This window comes from Xenopus laevis, chromosome 3L (genome assembly GCF_017654675.1).
Source record: "Xenopus laevis strain J_2021 chromosome 3L, Xenopus_laevis_v10.1, whole genome shotgun sequence".
In the NCBI taxonomy this organism is placed as follows: Eukaryota; Metazoa; Chordata; class Amphibia; order Anura; family Pipidae; genus Xenopus; species Xenopus laevis.
Window position 1 is genome coordinate 17,302,323 of NC_054375.1, and position 20,108 is coordinate 17,322,430.

The following is a 20,108-nucleotide window of genomic DNA, read 5'->3' on the forward strand; positions in this document are numbered from 1 at the left end:
ATTCTGGCAAATGCCAGAGAGGCTGCTGTAAGATGCCATAGACAGTCACTATTTAGGGGTCTCTTTGGGCCACTGTGTACTTGAAATTCCAGTGCCTATTTTGAATCCCAGTCCAGACCTGGTCAGGACTCCAGACTGCCTCTAAAGGGTTATGAGGAGATCAGGGTCAGGATTGGGCAGATCAGAGGTGAGGAACTGGCAGTTAGGCTGGTTAAAAAAAGTTAAAAGGTTGAACTTGATGGACATGTACTTTTTTCAACCTAACTTACTATGTTATGTCATATAGGAGACTAGCATCCTGCCACTATTCTTATGCCAACCCAACGTCCGATCTATTGCATGTGATAGTATTTCCTACTGGGTACCTGCAAACTCTGCTCCCTTATGGGATGGAGAGGCAACCAACAATATGTTTGACCCCTCTGAACTTATCTTGCCCTATTTTCCCCCATTTCCTGCCAGGGTAATAGCGCATCTGGCATGTGTATATTGGTCAAGGGTCTTAATCTAGCCCTCCCACTGGTCACATTGGGGCACAGGTATTGATTTTTTTGCCAAGGAAACAATGACTGTAAGGGCATGTATGTAGAATGCTGGCAGTTAGTATTCAGCAACAGCAGGAGGGCCACAGGGAGGTAGCATGACAGAGAAGGTGGCATATCATTCAAGAGCTTTAGAATTAAGCTGGGTAATTGTGTCATTGGTTTATTTCCAGGTAGGGTATAAATAGCATTGCATGAGCAAATGTCTAACCTCTTTGTATTCAGATTTCAAGCTTGCCTTGGGCGATGCTCATGCAGGTGTGGCAATTTGCTGTCCAAAGTAAATGTTACCTGTGCCCCCATGGGCACCTATGTTGGCATAGTTTAGTAGTAGGTAACTGATGTGCAGTGATTTCAGATGCTTCAAGCACCTCATTTTTAAAGGGATACTGTCGTGCGAAAATGTGGTTTGTTGTTTTTTTATTTGGTTTTTTTTTTTAAACGCATCAGTTAATAGTTCTGCTCCATCATATTGTCAGTCTCCCAGCTGCCCCAGTCGTGGGAGTTGTGCTCCTATAAACTTCAGTCACTCTTTACTGCTGTACTGCAAGTTGGAGTGATATCACTCCCCTCAGCAGCCAAACAACAGAACAATGGGAAGGTAACCAGGTAGCAGTTCCCTGACACAAGATAACAGCTGCCTAGTAGATCTAAGAACAGCACTCAATAGTAAAATCCAGGTCTCACTGTAACACATTCAGTTACATTGAGTAGGAGAAACAACAGCCTGCCAGAAAGCAGTTCTAAAGTGCTGGCTCTTTCTGAAATCACATGGCCAGGCAAAATGACCTGAGATGCACCTACACATCAATATTACAACTTGAAAAAATACACTTGCTGGTTCAGGAATAACATTTTTTTATTGTAGAGTGAATTATTTGCAGTGTAAACAGTGTAATTTAGAAATAAAAAAAGACACCGAAAAAATCATGACAGAATCCCTTTAAGGAGCCTAAAAATGCAGCACCAAAGCAACTAAAATCCACCCTCTGAGTACATAAAATTCACCTGCAAGCGCTTGCTGGGCAAATGTTCCCTTGTAAAGTGGCAGCGCCAAGAGCAACTTACCTTTAAAGAACGGTACCCAGGCTGGTACAACTTTTTCAAGAAGAGGTTTGATGAGCCAGGAATTCAGGGTAGTTACTAGGGTTACCAGAAGCCCAGTGAACACTTTTGAGGAGAATGTTTTATTTAAATTGATTATTTATATTTGGTTCTATAAGGGAGAGAGAGTGTAGAAGTATCACCCACAGCGCAAAGTAAAAAGGTGAGAGGGGGCAGAAAGGGTTGGCCAGTATCAACTGCCTCACGTAGCAGAATGGTGCAGATGGCTCCTGCCAGTATTTAAATATGTAATTTAATATATAGATGGCAGATTATATTCAAGGTTCTGTCTTTTTACATTCAAGCCAGCTGTCAGTGGTGTAATTTGAATCAGGCAGTTTCGGATTTGCACAGTAAGACGTCTTTTCCACTGACTTCCATTGAAGCAGATGCACTTTCAGGGGTGGGTTGACATGCCAACTCCGAAATTTGATGTGACTTTGTATGAAAGGCTGATTCTGACTGTGCCACCCGCCTAATCTTCATTGGAAGATTCTGCATCAGAAAGCATGATATTTATGTTTTAAAAAGGTCAAATTTGCATTCGGTTGGCCAGAAAGCAACAAACCAGGTATTGCTTTCTGTCCATGCAACATTTCAGATTCCTATGGCTTATTGCCCTCCTCCTCCATGCCCTGGTCATAGCTCATGCACCATGCCCTGGATAATTGAGAGTCCATGCAAATTATGGCTACTTTTCTATTGTTCTGTTTTTTATAGGGCCCAAAAACTGGAAGAGCAGGAAGTGGAGCCACATTGCTTCATGCACTAATATACCACACACTAGTCAACATGGTACATCTTTTAGGAGCAGCTGAGCCATCTTCAGATGGTCGCAATACTAAAAAATACTTTTTAGTTATTTGGGGTTCCACCTACTCTTCTTCCTCCTCCTTAATATTAAATGAGAGAAGATGGGTTTAGCAAGCTTCCAAATTGAAGAGGATTTCAGCAGATTTAGGAGTTGGTTGTGGCCCCTGTTGCCCCAATGGGTTCCTAATACTTGAACACTTAATATGGGGGTACAAAGAATGAACTATTATGCTTTACTAAGATTGCTTGTGTTTTTTCTCTGCAGCTTATAAAGAAGGAGGGTACAGGGGAGAATACCCCAATGATTGGTGATAAAGTCAGTGTACATTACACGGGTTGGCTAACGGATGGAACCAAGTTTGATTCCAGCAGGGACAGGAAGGACAAGTTCACCTTTGACCTTGGGAAAGGTAAAGTATAAGGAAATAAAACTGCAACTTTAGACATTTTATTTTCTGGGGAGCTTTTTTTTTTTTTTTTTTTTTTTTTTTTTTAATCACATTAGCATTATATAACAGTACAGTACTAAGAAAGATTTGCCTCTTCATTTTCTTATCAGGCAAATTGCATAGGGACAGTACAGAATGAAATGATTGTGTTTTCTTTACAGGGGAAGTGATTAAGGCATGGGACATAGCTGTGGCAACCATGAAGGTTGGGGAAATCTGCCAAATCATTTGCAAACCGGAGTATGCCTATGGCACATCGGGGAGCCCACCTAAAATCCCACCCAATGCTATGCTAATATTTGAGGTAAGTGCATATGTAATATACCATATACTCCCCCCTGTTTTTGCACTAGTACTTGCCTAGACATACAGTGCTCTGCCTTTGCCCATTCCTGCACATCCCTACCATATGAGCAGTGTCTGCTGAACAGCTCCTACAACCTTTTCTGTTTAATTCTATATTTAAATATCCCCGAAATCTTAATGCTGTCTGGATATCATTATTCCCGGTCACTGCCATAATTTGTGCTGTACCCCATTCATAAAAGGAACAGCAACACCAAAAAATTAAAGTGTTTGAAAGTAATTAACATATACTATTAGCATGAACTAATAAAATTTGTGTGTTTGCTTCAGTTTATAGTTCATGTAAAAAAACTGCTGTGTAGCCATGGGGCAACCATTCAAGCTGGAAAAGACACAGGCTACATAGCACATAACGGATAAGCCCTCTCCAATACAATGATGTTATATTTATCTGCTATGCAACCTGTGCCTTTTTTTCCAGCTTGAATGGCTGTCCCCATGGCTACACAGCAGCTTGTTTATATAAACTATAGTAGTCTTTCTGAAGCAAACACACGAGTTTTACCAGTTGTAACCGTTTGAGGTAACAGGGTCGTCGTCTCCTGGGGGTAGACGGGTGCACAGCAGTATTGGAGTCCACACAAAACTGGCTGGTAATGTGCAACTGGCCGCAACCAGTTTTATTTGTCTGGTTGGCAGGAAGACATGAATCAAAACAAACAAAAATGAAAATAAAACCTAAAAACTAAACAATTAGCTCCTAACTAACTAGATGAGGATCTAACCTCCAGCACCTAACAGAAAACAGTATTTGTGGCACAGCACGTACTCACATGAATCTGTCTCTCTAACAGGCCTGCACTGCCTGCTCTTTTTCCCCAGGATTGAGAGAGAGACACACAATCCCTTCCCTACTTAAGGAGAGAAAACACCTGTTCCTCTCTCAGGTGTTGGGCAAACCCGGACCGTCCATCTGGAATCGGATCCAGCCCAACACTCTCGTAAACCGGGTCCTTTTTCCGGCTATTACAGCTAGCCACAGACCAGTGAAAAAATGTACATTTACCTGGTTGCTTAAAAACAGTATGACAGAAATCTGAAGGATACATACACCCCTTCAACCAATTTCCCAGCATTTCTGTTACATAGTGCAGAACAACAGTACATTATATTTTAATTACTTTGATACACTTTCAGTTTTTGGTGTTCCTTTAAGCATGAAACCTACACCTCTCATATTTTAATTTTGTATCTTACCTGCTAGGTTGAGCTGTTTGATTTCCAAGGGGAAGACCTGTCACAGGATGAGGACGGAGGAATTATCCGCAGAATACGTGTGAAAGGAGAGGGCTATTCCAAGCCCAATGAAGGAGCCGTAGTGGAACGTAAGTCCTGGCAATTTGTTTGACACACCCTGGTAAATACAGTCGCTTATTTCTTACCAGGCCAACACTGCTCTTGTTTAAGTAAAAACACACCAGCCCACAGTACTTTTCTTCAGGGTGCTGCACAGACATCTTTATTTATTTCTTAGGGATCCCTTACTGCTGTCCAGGGCTGGTCCATGCACATTCTAGTATGTGGACAAATTTAAAGGCATGAATCTTTACAATTGCAGGGCTGCTGAGTTTCTGATCTGGTACAGTACATTGAGTGTAGAGTACAGCATTTTCTCTGTCGTCTCAGGGGGACACAGGGAACTCTTGGGGTTAAGCTCCGCCCTCCAGGAGGCAGGACACTTAGAATAAAAATTAAGGGGCAGTGCCAGGGATACGATTTAACCCCACACACTATAGCCATACCCCAGTTTTTGTGTCCTGCTTGCAAGGAGGATGGACTCGGTCTTCTAGCCAGAAGCATTCATCGTTATGGGGTGTCTCCAGGTGCAGGGATGACTGTTTCCTTTAGCGTAAAGCCCCCACCCGATCGAGGGATACTTCACCGGGTCATTCTAGGGAATGACCCCGGTGAAGTATCCCTCATATATAGCCATACTAGGCTATATCTGACATACACAGATAAACTTGCCACCCAATAGGGACAGCAGATGATCTGAACGGTGAGGAACCTGGGTGAGTACCATGATAATATTCATGCTCCGTCTCCCCAGATTGCTCTTCCCCCCCCCCCCAACTTGGCTACCTATCTAAGGGAAGTAAGTGTCACTGCCTAAGGTTTCCATGGGCCCTGGGCCCCACATGCTTTCTCACAGGATCTTCTTTCCTACAGTGCCCTTCCTTAACCGCACGCATTAACTAAGAGGCGACCCTCGCCGCTCTTGGAATGCATTGCATCTAATGCGTTCCAGGCACCACTTTCTTCAGCGCCATTTTCTTTTGTTGCGAATGCAGGAGGAGGTGCCGCGCTGCAGTGGAGGCTCCGGACGCCATTCAATTGCCTATCCACGCGCCACTACGCAGCAGCTCCTGCCCTTATCACCCATAACGAGCTCCACTACAACTACCTTCTAGCGGAGATCAGCAGAGTAACCCTGGGCCATTCTGCTTTCGCAGTCTCTGGCATCCTTGCAGAGCCTACCTTCCATTGCTGATAATTTGGGCAAGGCCATAGCCAAGCTAGGTCAAAAACCCGGCAGAAAACGCAAAAAAGACCTCCCAGCCCCAAAGCTGACACTGACACCCATACTCCATCTGATGTGTCTTCAGTGGGAGGGGACGTTTCTCATTCAGAGGACGAACTTCCCCCATCTGATGTTTCTTCAGAGGAAGAAGGGGAAAATGAGGAGGAGACTAAGTGCAGAGAGTTCCCTCATGACGTGGACAACATAATCAAGGATGTGATGGAAGTACTATAAATTCGCAGATGAAGTCTGTTGCTCTGCTGTGCGATTTTTTTCAAGAGGAAACACAAATCCTCAGAATGTTTCCCATCACATGATCAACTAACCAGTATAATACATGATGAGTGGAACTCCCCTGAACGAAAGTTCCAGGCTGCATAAAAAATTTTCTAAGTCCTATCCATTAGCCAAGGGTTTGGTGGAAAACACAGCACAGATTACCGCACGCCCTGTCCGTGGCAGCCCGCAGAACTCTCTGGCTGAAAAACTGGACAGCTGATCTCCGTTCCAAGAAATCTCTAACCTCGCTCCCCTTTAAGGGACAACGACTCTTTGGGGAAGAACTTGAAAAGATCATTTCCCAGGCCACAGGAGGGAAAATCACTTTTCTTCCCCAAAACAAAAAGAGATCTTCCAGATTTATTTTTTTTTTTTTCGTGGCCACGGCGGAAGATTCTCCAGACGAAACAGCCCCCCTCCAGAGCTTCGGCTGGACCATCAACTGGGACAAATCCAGTATGACACCCAGTCACCAGATGATGTTCCTGGGTCTCCAGTTCAATACATTAACACAGCGGGTATGATTACCCCAGGACAAACAGAGGAAGAGAAGAGAACAAGTCAATCTTCTTCTTTCCAATCAGCGACCCACAGTCCATCTGGCAATGAGGGTACTAGGACTGATGGTCTCTTCCTTCGAAGTGGTGCCTTTTGCTCAGATACACCTACATCCACTGCAGGCCAACATCTTGTCAGGTTGGAAAGGAGGTTCTCTGGCCCAAAAAAATACCCTACTACAAGAAACAAAAGAATCTCTTCTCTGGTCTGTCCACAGGCCCAATCCTGAAAAGATGGGTTCTCCCCCAAATCGACCTCATGGCGTCCAGAACCAATCGCAAAGTACCTAACTTCTTTGCTCGTTATCGAGACCTGACAGCAATGGGAGTGGATGCCATGACACAAGACTGGCGGTTCAACTTGGCCTACGTATTCCCTCCATTCCCCGTGCTACCTCGGGTGCTGAAGAAGATCAGGCAGTCACACTCAACAGTAATTGTGATAGCCCCGTATTGGCCCAGGAGGACGTGGTTTTCAGACCTTCAGGAAATGTCCATAACACAACCAATTCATCTCCCGGCCAGGAGGACCTTCTACAGCAGGGTCCCATAGTTCACCACAATCCTGGACTATTCACTTTGACAGGATGGCTGTTGAGGCAACCATTTGGAGACAAAAAGGCATAACAGAGGAGTCATTACCACAATGCTAATCACGCAAAGCCACATCTTCTAGAACTTATCACAGGGAAATGGTGCAAGGAGGCGGATTTACCCTTCCTTGAGTGTAACATCCCCAGAGTTCTATCCTTCCTGCAGAAAGGCCTTCAGCTTTCGGCTCTCTCGGTTCTATTCCAGACTTGGCTAGCAATGGACGACTTGGTCCGCACCTTTCTACAGGGAGTAGCACACATCGCCCCACCGTTTTGTCCATCGATACCAGGATGGGATCTCAATCTGGTTTTGGAGGCTCTCCTCGATCCCCATCTTCGAACCCCTGGAGGTTATCAGAACTCAGTACCTTACCATGTGACATCGTTCCACATCAACCAAGAGATTGTAGTGCCATCTCTCTTTAAGGAGCCCAAGAACCACAAGGAACCGCGACTTCACAGTCTGGATGTGGTCAGAGCTGGTATCTTGAACGCTCTAAACCATTTTGACGCTCTCGAGCTCTATTCATAATCCCATCTGGTCCTCGTCGGGGCATGGCAGCTTCCAAGACTTCCATTGCACAATGGCTCAGAGAGATTATCCGTCAAGTTTCCTATCTAATCCACCAGCAACAGTTCAAGCTCACTCCACAAGATCCCTGGGAGCTTCCTGGGCATGGTGCAACTCGGCTTCTTTGGACCAGATCTGCAGAGCAACCACTTGGTCCTCGGTGCACACATTTACAAAATTCTACAGTCTAGACATGTTTTCTTCAGCGGAAGCCGCTTTTGGCCGCAAAGTACTGCAATCTGTTGTCTCTATTCTGCTATATCCTTAACCTGATTTTGCTTCAACCCTGCTGTTCTGGGGCTGCTTTAAGTCCCCAAGAGTTCCCTGTGTCCTTCTGAGACAACAGAGAAAACAGGATTTTTTGCTACTCACCGTTAAATCTGTTTCTCTGTCGTCAATATGGGGACACAGGGCTTCCCGTCCCTTGCGAAATGTTTCCTTGGGTTACCAGTTCTGCCAGTTGTTAACTATTATACTTCAGTCTCTTTGGTACAAACTGAGGTATGGCTACAGTGTATGGGTTTAAGCCGGATCACTGGCACGCCCCCTTAATTTTTATTAAGTGTCCTGCCTCCTGGAGGATGGAGCTTAACGCCAAGAGTTCCCTGTGTCCCCCTATCGACTACAGAGAACCAGATTTAACGGTGAGTATCAAAAAATCCTGTTTTATTTTAGGACTGGCACTGTCCAGAGGTATTAGAAACATCTTATGTCACAAAGATAGCCAGCATCAAGATATAAATAGCCTTTAAGCCTATCCTGTCGCCTTTTTTTTGACAGTGCATCTAAAGGGCATCCACAATGGCAGAGTCTTCGATGAAAGGGAGTTGAAGTTTGAGGTGGGTGAAGGAGAGAGCATTGGGATCCCTCCTGGTGTGGAAACTGCAATTCAGCAAATGGAGAAGGGAGAGGAAGCTGTTTTGTATCTGAAGCCAAAGTGAGTAGTGTTCCAGCCTTCTAAACAGGCATTCTGGTGCCCAATATTGCCACCAGAAGGAGGGCCACGTTGGTCTGATCATCAGCCCTATGTAGTTCTTCCTTGTGTTTAATCCCTACGAATTGATTATGCTCTGCTGTGATTCATCTTTGCTATGCTAAGGTATCTGGCAGAGTGGGGCAAGGCTGAGGATTTATTATTATTTTTTCTCTCTCCACTCACAGATACGGATTTAGCATGACCGGCAGTGAGAAATACCAGATTCCGCCTGGAGCAGAGCTGCAATATGATATCAGATTAAAGAGTTTCGAGAAGGTGAGTGAGCTTTTACTTTTTATTCTATTGTCATGCCTTTGAGTCTAAGGGCACTGGAATGCAGACTTCCCCCATGAATCTGTAACTGTAGGGAGGTCTATTCCCCTTTCCTTGTGTATATAAAGGGAAAGAGATATGTGGCTGTTGGGGTAGTGATGTTATGAAAATATTCCTTGTAAACTTTGCTGCTGTCACAGTTTTGATTCCTCTTGACCAGGCTAAAGAGTCATGGGAGATGAACGCAGAGGAGAAGCTTGAGCAAGGCTGTCTCGTGAAAGAGCGTGGAACCCAGTATTTTAAGGTACTTCACTAACTGCCTCCAATATTTTAGGCACTCTCTACAATCCCTATAATGCAAGAATGCACCACGTCTATTTTGTTTGTAATTCAGTCAATAGTTGATCAGTTTACAAATTGCAGAAAGAGCTACTTGTTTGTACTGTACTGTGTACATGGCCTCTTTATAATATACAGTATGTTAACTGCTGTAATCCTGCCTTTTTATTATTCCTAACTTTCCATTGTAGGATGGTCGTTACCGTCAGGCCACTATCCAATACAAGAAGATCATGCAGTGGTTGGAACATGAATCAGGCCTATCAAAGGAAGAAGATGCCAAAGCTAAATCTCTTATATTGGCAGCTTCTTTAAACCTGGCTGCATGTTACCTCAAGCTGGGGGAGCACCGAGCAGCACTAGAGCACTGCAACAAGGTGAAGTTAGGGGGTGGTTATACAATACAAATAATTCAGGGAATTTGTTTTTCTCTTGCCTAGATTGGGGGACACAGGCACCATGGGGATGAAGATCCTGTTGCTTGGAGAAAGGACACTAAAAGTTTAAAGTGGCTCCTCCTCCTCCTGCTCTGGGCTTCATCCCCGCCTACCTCCTCAATCCTCAGTTTTCTTTTAGTGTCCTCAGAAGGAGGATGGACACTTCGTGGCTGGGAGCAATGGTACAGATTTATTCAGTATCATGCCACTACTAGGGGTCAGTGTTTCTCTTCCAGAACCCCTCCAGCCAAGGACTTCTGATCTGAAGATGCTCTATAGCCTTCCCGCTCTACGGAGGCTGCAGGCTGGGGAGCTCCCCCCCACACTACCCTGGGCACTGGTTCCCGCTCTCCGGAGGCTGCACCAGTAGCCACGACGGAGGGTATGTCTTTTATTGAGCATTCCTGGCTGGCACAAGGAGGTAAGTCAATTCCCTCCTCCCTCCCCCCATTACATGCTGCCTGTCAGCTCTGCAGAAAGGCATTTAGTTTCACTTTCACTGCTATTCTCTCACAGAGATTTCCCTAGGCATTTAGTTTCACTTTCACTGCTATTCTCTCACAGACTGCTATTCTCTGACAAAGATTTCCCTAGGCCAGGGATGTCCAAAAGGTAGATGTGATCTACCAGTAGACCTTTAGCTGGTCATCAGTAGATCTCAAGACACTGTCAACACACAGTTTGTCTAAATCACCCTCCTGTTTCATGCTTTTTATTCAGATATTTATGTTAAGGTTACAAAAAATAAATAAATAAATAAATGGATGCTTAAACATAACAATATACATTTACTCATGAATCAATATTAAGTAATATTTCTATGGAACAGAATGCTAACCAATGCTTTTATAGATGTAGATCATAATGGGACAACAGCACTAAAAGTAGTCCCCGCATTGGTAACTCAGTGCCATTCCCAGCGACCTTTCGCGCCACCATCTGGCGCTGCGTCTATTTCATTGTGCACGAGTCGCTGCACACGCGCCTCACGGGCGCCATCTTACTAAGGTACTATACCAAAGCCCGGGAAACCTCTCTGGCGGCCATTTTGGATCCGCATCTCTCTCCAGTACTGAGCGTTTCCAGCCTCACTGTCTCTCATAGAGAAGAACAAGGCACGATTCCTTCCTACCTTGGTGAATAGGTAGTTACGCTTCCCTTACTCTTTCCCTAGGGGATTAACACTTCCCTCTCTCTGTGGGACCTACTGTGGGGTTTTTCACTACTTCCCTCTGTCTCCACAGATCGCACTCTAAGGAAGAAGTGGTTCACTCCTCTGGACTCTAATATTCCCCAATATCTTTACTTACTGGGTGGCACTACATAGTATAGCCATGACGGGCAGGGCAGATGACCAGTCCCTTCCCAAGCAGGCAACTGCATGTACCACCAATGCAATTAAGTATTTGGCATGGGCTATTTGCAGACCTAAATTTGCTAGTGTTTTGGCTGAGCCAATATGTGAAGCCTGTAAGACTGCAGCAGTCACTGCACAATTACAATCCCACACAGCCCTACCAGCCAGCTCTGCGACAGCTACGGCTAATCAAACGAGCTTGGATTCTGAATTGGTGTGCGCTCTGTATCTAGCGGGTCTACAAAACCTAGCCAGAATTCCAGAGACTCTAGATAAGGTCCTACAGCACCTATCTACAGAGCCTCACAGACTGGTCACTCAGCAGTCGGCCACAAAGCGACCTCCCCTTTCCCCACCTGTTTTGCCTGATGAACAGGAAGAGGCATTGGGAAGATGAATAGGATCAGGATACCCCTAGATCACAATGAGAGGTCGAGAGCCTGATTCAGGCACACCCCACCTTTAGCAGAGCGAACCAAAAACATTTTCAAGAGGCAAAAGAAATCTTCTTGTGTCTTTCCAGCCTATGAACAGCTGGGTGACATTGTTAAAGCACAATGGAAAACGCCAGACCATAGAGTCCAATTTTCCATCGCTTTACTCAAACTTATCCTTTTACTTTACAGACCTTGGTCTTCACCCCCAGCAGTGGACCCACCGGTCTCTAAATTGTCAAAAACCGATGCGGCTTCCTTTAACGATCCTAGCGACAAACGTCTTGAGGGTTTCTGCAAGTCGATTTATACAGCAGCAGGCAGAACTCTCCGACCTATTATTGCCACCCCATGGGTTTCCAGGTCAATGGAAGTTTGGGTGGAACAGGTGGCCCAACTCATGGCTCAGAAGACCCCTCCACAGACCTCTTTCTAGCTCCGATAGCGGACACAAATATATATAAATTTGCGTAGCAGTCCCTGGACGCGGCTAAGCTCGTCACAAGGGCTTCGGCATAATCCATTGCAGCCAGACGTGTCCTTTGGCTAAAAAACTGGTCAACAGATCTTACCTTGAAGTGGCCTCTGCTTGGTCTCCCATTCTCGGAAAACAACCTTTTGGTGCTGAACAGAGAAGGTAAATTCTCAAGCTACAGGAGGCAAGAGCACTTTACTTCTGCAAAACAGACCCAAGAGGACTACCTTCAAAGGCAAGCTCCGACCCGCCCCAGATTCCAGTCAAGGCAGAGCACTTCTTGGTCAGGAGTCAAAGCAGCACCTAAGCCCGCACAGGACAAAACAGCCTCCGCATGAGGAGGTGCCCACCCCTGAAAGCTAAACCCTTTGGCGGACGCTTCAGTCACTTTTGGGAGGTGTGACGGCATAGAGTACTTGACCCCTGGGTCCTACAGATCATTCTATCTCATAGAATTCGCTCAGCTACCTCCGAGGTGATTTTCCATCTCAAGGCTCCCTACCACAGAACCCAGGCACTCAGCGTGCCAAGGGGTTCCACACGCCCTGACTGCCTCCGCGGTAGTAATGGCGGTCCCTCAAAGGTAAAAGGGGCTTCGGTTTCTACTTAAACCTGTTTTTAGTACCCAAAAAGGATGGATCTTTTCACCTGGTGCTAGACCTAAAGGCACTAAACGACCATGTAAAGAAGCACCACTTCAAGATAGAATCCATCCAGTCAGTCCTAATGTCCCTGGACATAGAGGATTTCGGGCGGTGATCGACATCAAAGATGCATACCTGCATGTCCTCATACATCCCAACCACCACTGGTTCCTTCACTTTTCAGTGGCAGGAGAACATTGGCAATCCCTGGCACTCCCCTTCAGACTATCCTCCGCGCAAAGGCTATTCACAAGGGTCATGGCTGCGGCTCTAGAGGACCTGCGACTGCAGGGAGTGAGTGTCATACCATACCTGGACGACCAACTGGTAAAGGCCCGTTCCATGGCACTGGCCACAACTCATCTCCAGACATTAATGCTGGTAGGCTGGCAGATAAACTTCCAAAAATCTCGATTCATACCTTCTCAGAGTACAGAATATTTAGGGCTTGATCTAAATTCTTCATTGGGAAGAGCCTTCCTTCCCCAATCCAAGATCACCTCAATGCAGGGGCTCCTGTCAGCTCTGCAGAAAATGGATCAGGTACCTTTAAGGTTGCCATGAGAGTGCTAGGGACTATAGTGTCATCCTGCGATTCCATATGTGCAGCTCCACACCAGAACCTTGCAGAGCCTTACTCCAACACCAGAGGAGGAACTGAGCGAACCTAAACTGCAGGATTCCCCTATCAGAACTAGTTTGAACCTCTATCACTTGGTGGCTTTGACCAACAACTCTTCCGTCAGGAAAACCCTTCCCCAATCACCAGTGGACAGTCATCACAACAGTTGCCAGTCTACAAGGTTGGGGAGAAGTATTGGGAGACCTAACCGTACAGGGACCTTGGTCACAGAAAGAACTACTCCCCATCAACATCCCGAAATTAAGAGCAATCTACCTGTCATTGCTCCAATGGTCAGGCAGACTTCAAGATCTACCTGTAAGAATACAGTCAGGCAATGTGACAGTGTTGGCTTACATCAACCACCAAGGAGGCACAAGGAGTCAAGCTGCCCTCGCAGAGGCACAGCAAATTCTTCTGTGGGTGTAAAACACGGTACCAGCTATCTCCGCAGTTCATATCCCTGGAGTGGACAACTGGATAGCAGATTTTCTCAGCCGAGAGACCTTAGATCAGGGAGAGTGGAGCCTACACCCAGAGGTTTTTTCAACTGATTCTGGCAAGGTGGGGCACTCCGGAAGTAGACTTTATGGCATCCAGGTACAACAAGAAGCTTACGAGGTTCTTCACAAGAAGCAATGACCCTCTGGCCCTAGCATGGACACACTGATGGTTCCGTGGCAGTTTCACCTAGCATATGTCTTCCCACCACTGGCACTTCTGCCAAGGGTAATCAAGAAGGGTAGAAACAGTTGTAGTGGCACCCTACTGGCCACACCACACTTGGTTTGAAGAGCTCATAAGTTCATCAGTGGACGCACCATTCCACCTTCCAGACAGAATGGGTCTGTTATCTCAGGGACTGATCCTCCACCCGAGTTCACCATGGCTGGCTTTAACGGCATGACACTTGAAGCCATAATCCTAGCCAGATCAGGAGTTCCAAAAAAGGCCATACCGACCTTACTAAGGGCCAGAAAGCCCGTCTCCGCACGCATCTACCACAGGGTATGGAGGACATTCATATCCTGGTGTAAATCTTAAGCCAAAGACCCACAGTCCTGGGACGAAAGTAGCCTATTGTTATTCCTTCAGGAGGGTTTAGAAATAAGGGTTGGAACTCAGCTCACTGAATGTTCAGGTATCAGCCTTATCTATCCTTTTTCAGCAGCAGCTTGCAATGCTGCCCAACATCAAGACCTTCCTACAGGGAGCATTGAGGATGATACCTCCATACTGTCATACAATCCCTCCCTGGGATCTCAATATGGTACCTTCTGTATTGCAGGAGCAACCGTTCGAGCCATTGGATCAATTCCATTACCTCTGCTGACTCTAAATGTAGTTTTCTATTAGCCGTCACTTCAGCTAGACTAGTTTCAGAACTAGCAGCTCTATCCTGTTGTCCACCATTTTTGATTTTTTACAAGGACAAGGCGGTGTTGAGACCTACCCTGGATTTCTTCCTAAGGAGTTCCATCTTAACCAGGACCTGGTGGTTCCTTCATTTTGTGCTGAACAAAAGACAAATTTGGAACAGTTACATACGTAGATGTGGTTCGTTCTCTCAGAACATACACCAGGGCTACCAAGAGTAGAAGGAAGCTAGACAACCTCTTTGTCTTACCAGAAGGACCACGGAAAAGCCTTAAGGCATCTAAGGCCACCAATGCAAGATGGATTAGGTCAACAATCTTGAAGGCCTACGAGGTACGAGGTAAGGCCACACCCCTCCGGGTTCAGCTCATTCTACTTCTTCACTCAGCACTTCTTGGGTGGTTCGTCTCCAGGCTTCAGCAGAACAGGTCTGTAGGGCTGCAGTGTGGTCATCCACACACACCTTTTCCAAATTCTACAAGGTGCATACTTTCGCCTCAGCCGAAGCGAGCTTCAGCAGGAAAGTGTTGCAGGTGGTTATTCCCTGAACACTAGGGGTAAAAAGTCCCGCCCTCATGGGTAGCTTTGGGACGTCCCCATGGTGCCTGTGTCCCCCAATCTAGGCAAGAGAAAAATAGATTTTTGTACTTACCGTTAAATCCTTTTCTCTTGTCCTACATTGGGGGACACAGGCCTTCCCTCCCTGTATTAATTCAAGTTAATGTTGATCAGGTAATACCTTATATAATTTTTGTTGTTCAAATACCAACAAGTTCAAACAGCAGGTGGTACATACCGTGCTTAGCTTGCATTGGGGAGGTGCTCCTTCTCTTCACATGGGCAAAATGGTAGGGCTCGTCATCTCTTCTTCGGTCAGAAAACTGAGGATTGAGGAGGTAGGCGGGGATGAAGCCCAGAGCAGGAGGAGGAGGAGCCACTTTAAACTTTTAGTGTCCTTTCTCCAAGCAACAGGATCTTCATCCCCATGGTGCCTGTGTCCCCCAATGTAGGACAAGAGAAAAGGATTTAACGGTAAGTACAAAAATCTATTTATCAGGGTGAAATATAAAGTTTTTGAGTCATATTTTCATTGGAAGCTCAAGTGGCAGACTTGATTATACTGATATAATACACAAATGGCATGAATATCTTGTAAATTATATCCTTATAAACGGTGAGTTCTGATGTAATTTCTGTCACATGTCACTGAAACGTGTGTATTATAATAAATAAAGTACCCCCTGTTGCAAAATATGAGGATATTAGAAGTTACCTCGGCGTTCCATGACCTGTATAAAAACACTCGGCCTTCGGCCTCGTGTTTTTATATGGTCATGAAACTCCTCGGTAACTTATAATATCCTTATATTTTACAAGAGGGGGTACTTTATTCACTATATAATGCACACAAGCCATGAATATTCAATAAATTATATCCTTATAAATGGTGCTTAGTGATGTAATTTTTGAAACTTGTGTATTATATAATAAAGTACCCCTGTTGGAAATATGAGGATATTAGAAGTCACCTTGGAGTTCCATGACCTGTATAAAAACACTCTTCCTTCAGCCTCTTGTATTTTTATGGCCAGTGAACTCCTTGGTAACTTATAATATCCTTCTATTTTACAAGAGGGGTTACCTTATTCACTATTTATATACCCCACTTGTTTTTAAAACCTTCTATGTACTCTTTCAGGCTCTTGAACGGGACCCCAGCAACGAAAAGGGACTTTTCCGTAGGGGAGAAGCCTACATGTGCTCCAACGACTTGGAGCTTGCTAGGGATGACTTTGCAAAAGTGCTCCAGCTATATCCAGCCAACAGAGCTGCTCGTGCCCAGCTAGGGCAGTGCCAGATTCGCATCCGCCAGCAGACAGAGCGAGAGAAAAAGATCTATGCTAACATGTTCCAGAGGCTAGCTGAAAAAGAAATCAAAGTGAGTGGCACCACTTTTATTATAGAGGAGAAGACAGTGGGAACTGGGAAGATTTTCAAGAGTAGACAGGTTGAAGTTTCTTGGTTGAGTTTGGGCACCAATATATGTGGCAGTTTATTTTGGGGTTTAGATACCTGTTTAAGCAGAACTACACCTGGGTTCTTTAAAGAAACATTCCACTGTGAGTTGAAGGGTTGTTTTACGCTCTCTTTCTGACATCTACTAAGAACTGAGAGAGATTGATACTAAATCAATCTGTTTTGCTTGTTCAGATTCCCTGGCCATACATTCTGACATTGAGTTCTGATTTTTCTCTTCCTCCAGGAGGTTCCAACCACCCCCAGTGACATAGAAATGAAAGAACCTGATGAAAACGGATCACTAAAGAGCGTGGCAGTAGATGCATAGGATGGGATAGAACTCTATTTTTTTATTATTTAAGGATCCTTTTTTTACTACAGACCCAGATCTTTCTACATAAACAGTCGAATGGGGTAGTTTTGCAAGGAGGGTGCTGACATAGTTTGCACTAAATTCATCACGCTCCCTGTCCTTTTGCTCGGGCTGAGGTGGTGACTGATTTCTTTTCATTCCGGCCTCTTCACTCGTGTCTCAGGACTGTAGCTCCTGTTACCCTATCACACGGGTAAAGTGTAAACAGACGGACAGACACTAATCTCAAGGACTGACATGTCCAGGTTGGGTTGTCTTAGTAACATCCACCTTCCATTTTTTTTTACCCCCATAATGTGATGTTCAAAGGATGTGCTATGTTCCCCTCCATTATATGGCACTTCATCTTTCCCTTCCATTGGAAAGAAGCTGGTTAGGGTCCGGGGCATATTTTTTTTGAAACTTTGTCAGTGTGTTTTGTACATCTGTTTTTTATCCTCTTGTACACCCACAGCATTCAGTCTGCCTTCCTTTCTTCCTCTATTGTTTTACTGTTATGTAATATTTCATTATGTTAATTTCCTGTAAATTTAAAATAAATTTACTGTTTTTCATAACAATTCTGATGTCCTAAATGCCTTTGATCTGCTTATGTGGTCTTCCACATAAACAATTGGTCAGGTCCCCCACACCTCCATATGTCAGTTTTGTTTAGTTCAAGACACCCTTGAAGGTCCATCGTTTGCTTAGCCCCAAGTCCCATCTCCTCCTCTGTTTGTTGCTGGGGAGTGCTTGATTTGTCTAAGAAATGACCAATGTGAATGACAAGTATTGAATGATTTGACATAGACAGCCCTTCAGTTTCATATTTATCATTTTGTATACCCTTTACCTATGCACATCTGTAAACCAGGAACCTTTATGCATTATAAGAGTAACTGAAGCCAAAAATAATCTTGGAGTTTCTATTGCCTTGTGTCTTTATATGGTCAAGTAACTTCTCTGTGACTTCTAATATCCTTATAATTTACAGTAGTGGGTAGACTTTCCATTAATACGAGTGATCCTCAAGCATTTTCTGTATAACTCAGCCTTGTGCCTTGGTCACAGAACCCCTTAGTGACTTAATAGCCTTATCATTTACAATAGGGGGTACATTATCCCTTATAATACATGAGTGATAATCTGAGTTCACCGGGACTTTTGTGAAAAAATATAAATGTTGTATTTATGTGAGCATATATACAGCCAACGTGACATTACGGTCCGCTCTGGGACCTTTCTCAAGGCAACCACACCCCACACTTCATCAGGTATCAGAGCAGACCGAAACATCACGCTGGCTGTATATATGCTCACAAAAGTCCCGGTGTTGCTGGTCTTTCTAGATAATCTGTTATTTTACCTTGCACCTGGGCATACGTTGGAAGCAGTGTGCCATATATTGTTCCATAGACAAATATTAATTGAGTTACAACAGGTAGTGATATCATCTGTCTGGTGGGTTTTAGGGAACTTGTTGGCACACATTCCTAAGGTTGCCTCCTGGCTAGTTTTTGACCAAAAACTTTTTCCCGGTGATCTCCAGGTCAGTATTGTCTGCTTGAGTTTTAAAACCCAAACAAAACTATCTAATCCATGCCAGAGCAAAGGTGGCAACCCAAGTCCAAAACACTGGACAGACAGGTGCAATCACGTGCGCAGAATTCTACCAATGGATGTTACCACCTAGACGTCATTTACATGGGGGCATAGGCCACACATTTTATAATATTGTCTGAAAGCTTCTTGTTACAACTCCCAGCATCGTCTGCAGATACTACTGTTAGTATCATGTCAGTGCAAACGTGTGGGCAATATTTCGGACTTGCAAACATCAGACTCAGATGAGTCCGTAGCAGTTTCAAAAGCAGACAGTGGAGTGCAACAGAAAGAGACGTTCAAGGCAATTACTCAAACTATAGACACTGAATGGTCACAGCCAGAGAGTAAAGCAGCATTGATCAAGCGATTTTACAATACATACCCTATTCAGAAGAACAAGGCAAAACATGGGATAGACCCCCCCCCCCCAAAGTCGATTCTGTAGTTGCACGCCTGTCAAAACAAACCATCCCAGCAGAGGAAGCAGCATTTAAAGATCCCATGGACAAAAAAGTAGAATCAACTCTCAAAAGGGCTAATACACAATCGGCAGCAATCCTCTGGCCAGAAACCGCAGCTGCGGGACTCGCGCGTACGGCAAAACACTGGGCTCAGGAACTGATGTATCACCAACCTGAGTCAGCACAACAATTAGCTGCAGAGGTGGAAAAACTTCATACTACTCTCGCCTTTTTAGCAGATTCAGCATTGGACATTGCCAGACTAGCCACAAAATCCACAGCTAGTACAGTTGTTGCCAGAAGGGCTCTCTGGCTACATCACTGGTCAGGCGACACGGCTTCTAAGAACAAACTAATCAACCTCAAGTTTTCAGGAGACTCCCTGTTTGGACCAGATTTAAAACAGATCATCACAGATTCAAAACAGATCATCACAGAGGTTACAGGAGGTAAAAGCACATTTCTTCCAATGGGAAAGAAAGGACGCTTAGATCAACCAAACAGGTTTTCAAACAAGAAACCATGGTCTACTGTCTAATGATAGATCCTTTCTATCCTCCTTTCACAATTCCAATACGGTTAACGGAGAAAGAGACTACAATGGCAACAACCGAGGCAGACCAGGAAACCGGCCTCCTCAAAACCTATTTCCTCACGACTCACCTCATCGGGAGTCCCAAGTAGGAGGCCGCCTAACACAGTTTCTCTCCTACTGGGAGACACATGTCATAGACCAATTGGTGCTACAGATCATACAATATGGATACAAAATCCCCTTCTCAGCCCCCCTCCAAAGCAATTTGTTTTGTCTGTGCCCTCCCCACTAAGGAGGGAGGTATTAGATTTAGCGATATCCGCTCTACTATAAGCAGGAGTCATCGCTCCAGTCCCAGAACCTCAAAAGTGTTGCGGTTTCTACTCCACCCTCTTTCTAGTGAGAAA

General features: G+C 45.0%; 1 protein-coding gene across 2 annotated transcripts in view; it reads left to right on the forward strand.

Annotated features, from left to right (window-relative positions):
- fkbp4.L (FKBP prolyl isomerase 4 L homeolog) overlaps positions 1-17,681 on the forward strand; it is a 19,672-nt gene extending 1,991 nt beyond the window's left edge. Inside the window, 9 exon segments of one of the 2 annotated variants that reach the window (NM_001091447.1) lie at positions 2,725-2,869; positions 3,070-3,212; positions 4,479-4,599; positions 8,576-8,732; positions 8,957-9,047; positions 9,265-9,348; positions 9,575-9,760; positions 16,429-16,668; positions 16,993-17,681. In NM_001091447.1, coding sequence (NP_001084916.1) covers positions 2,725-2,869; positions 3,070-3,212; positions 4,479-4,599; positions 8,576-8,732; positions 8,957-9,047; positions 9,265-9,348; positions 9,575-9,760; positions 16,429-16,668; positions 16,993-17,076 — 1,251 coding nt within the window. In that variant the 3' untranslated portion in view covers positions 17,077-17,681. 2 annotated transcript variants of the gene reach the window in all.
- Positions 17,682-20,108: the final 2,427 nt, after the last annotated feature.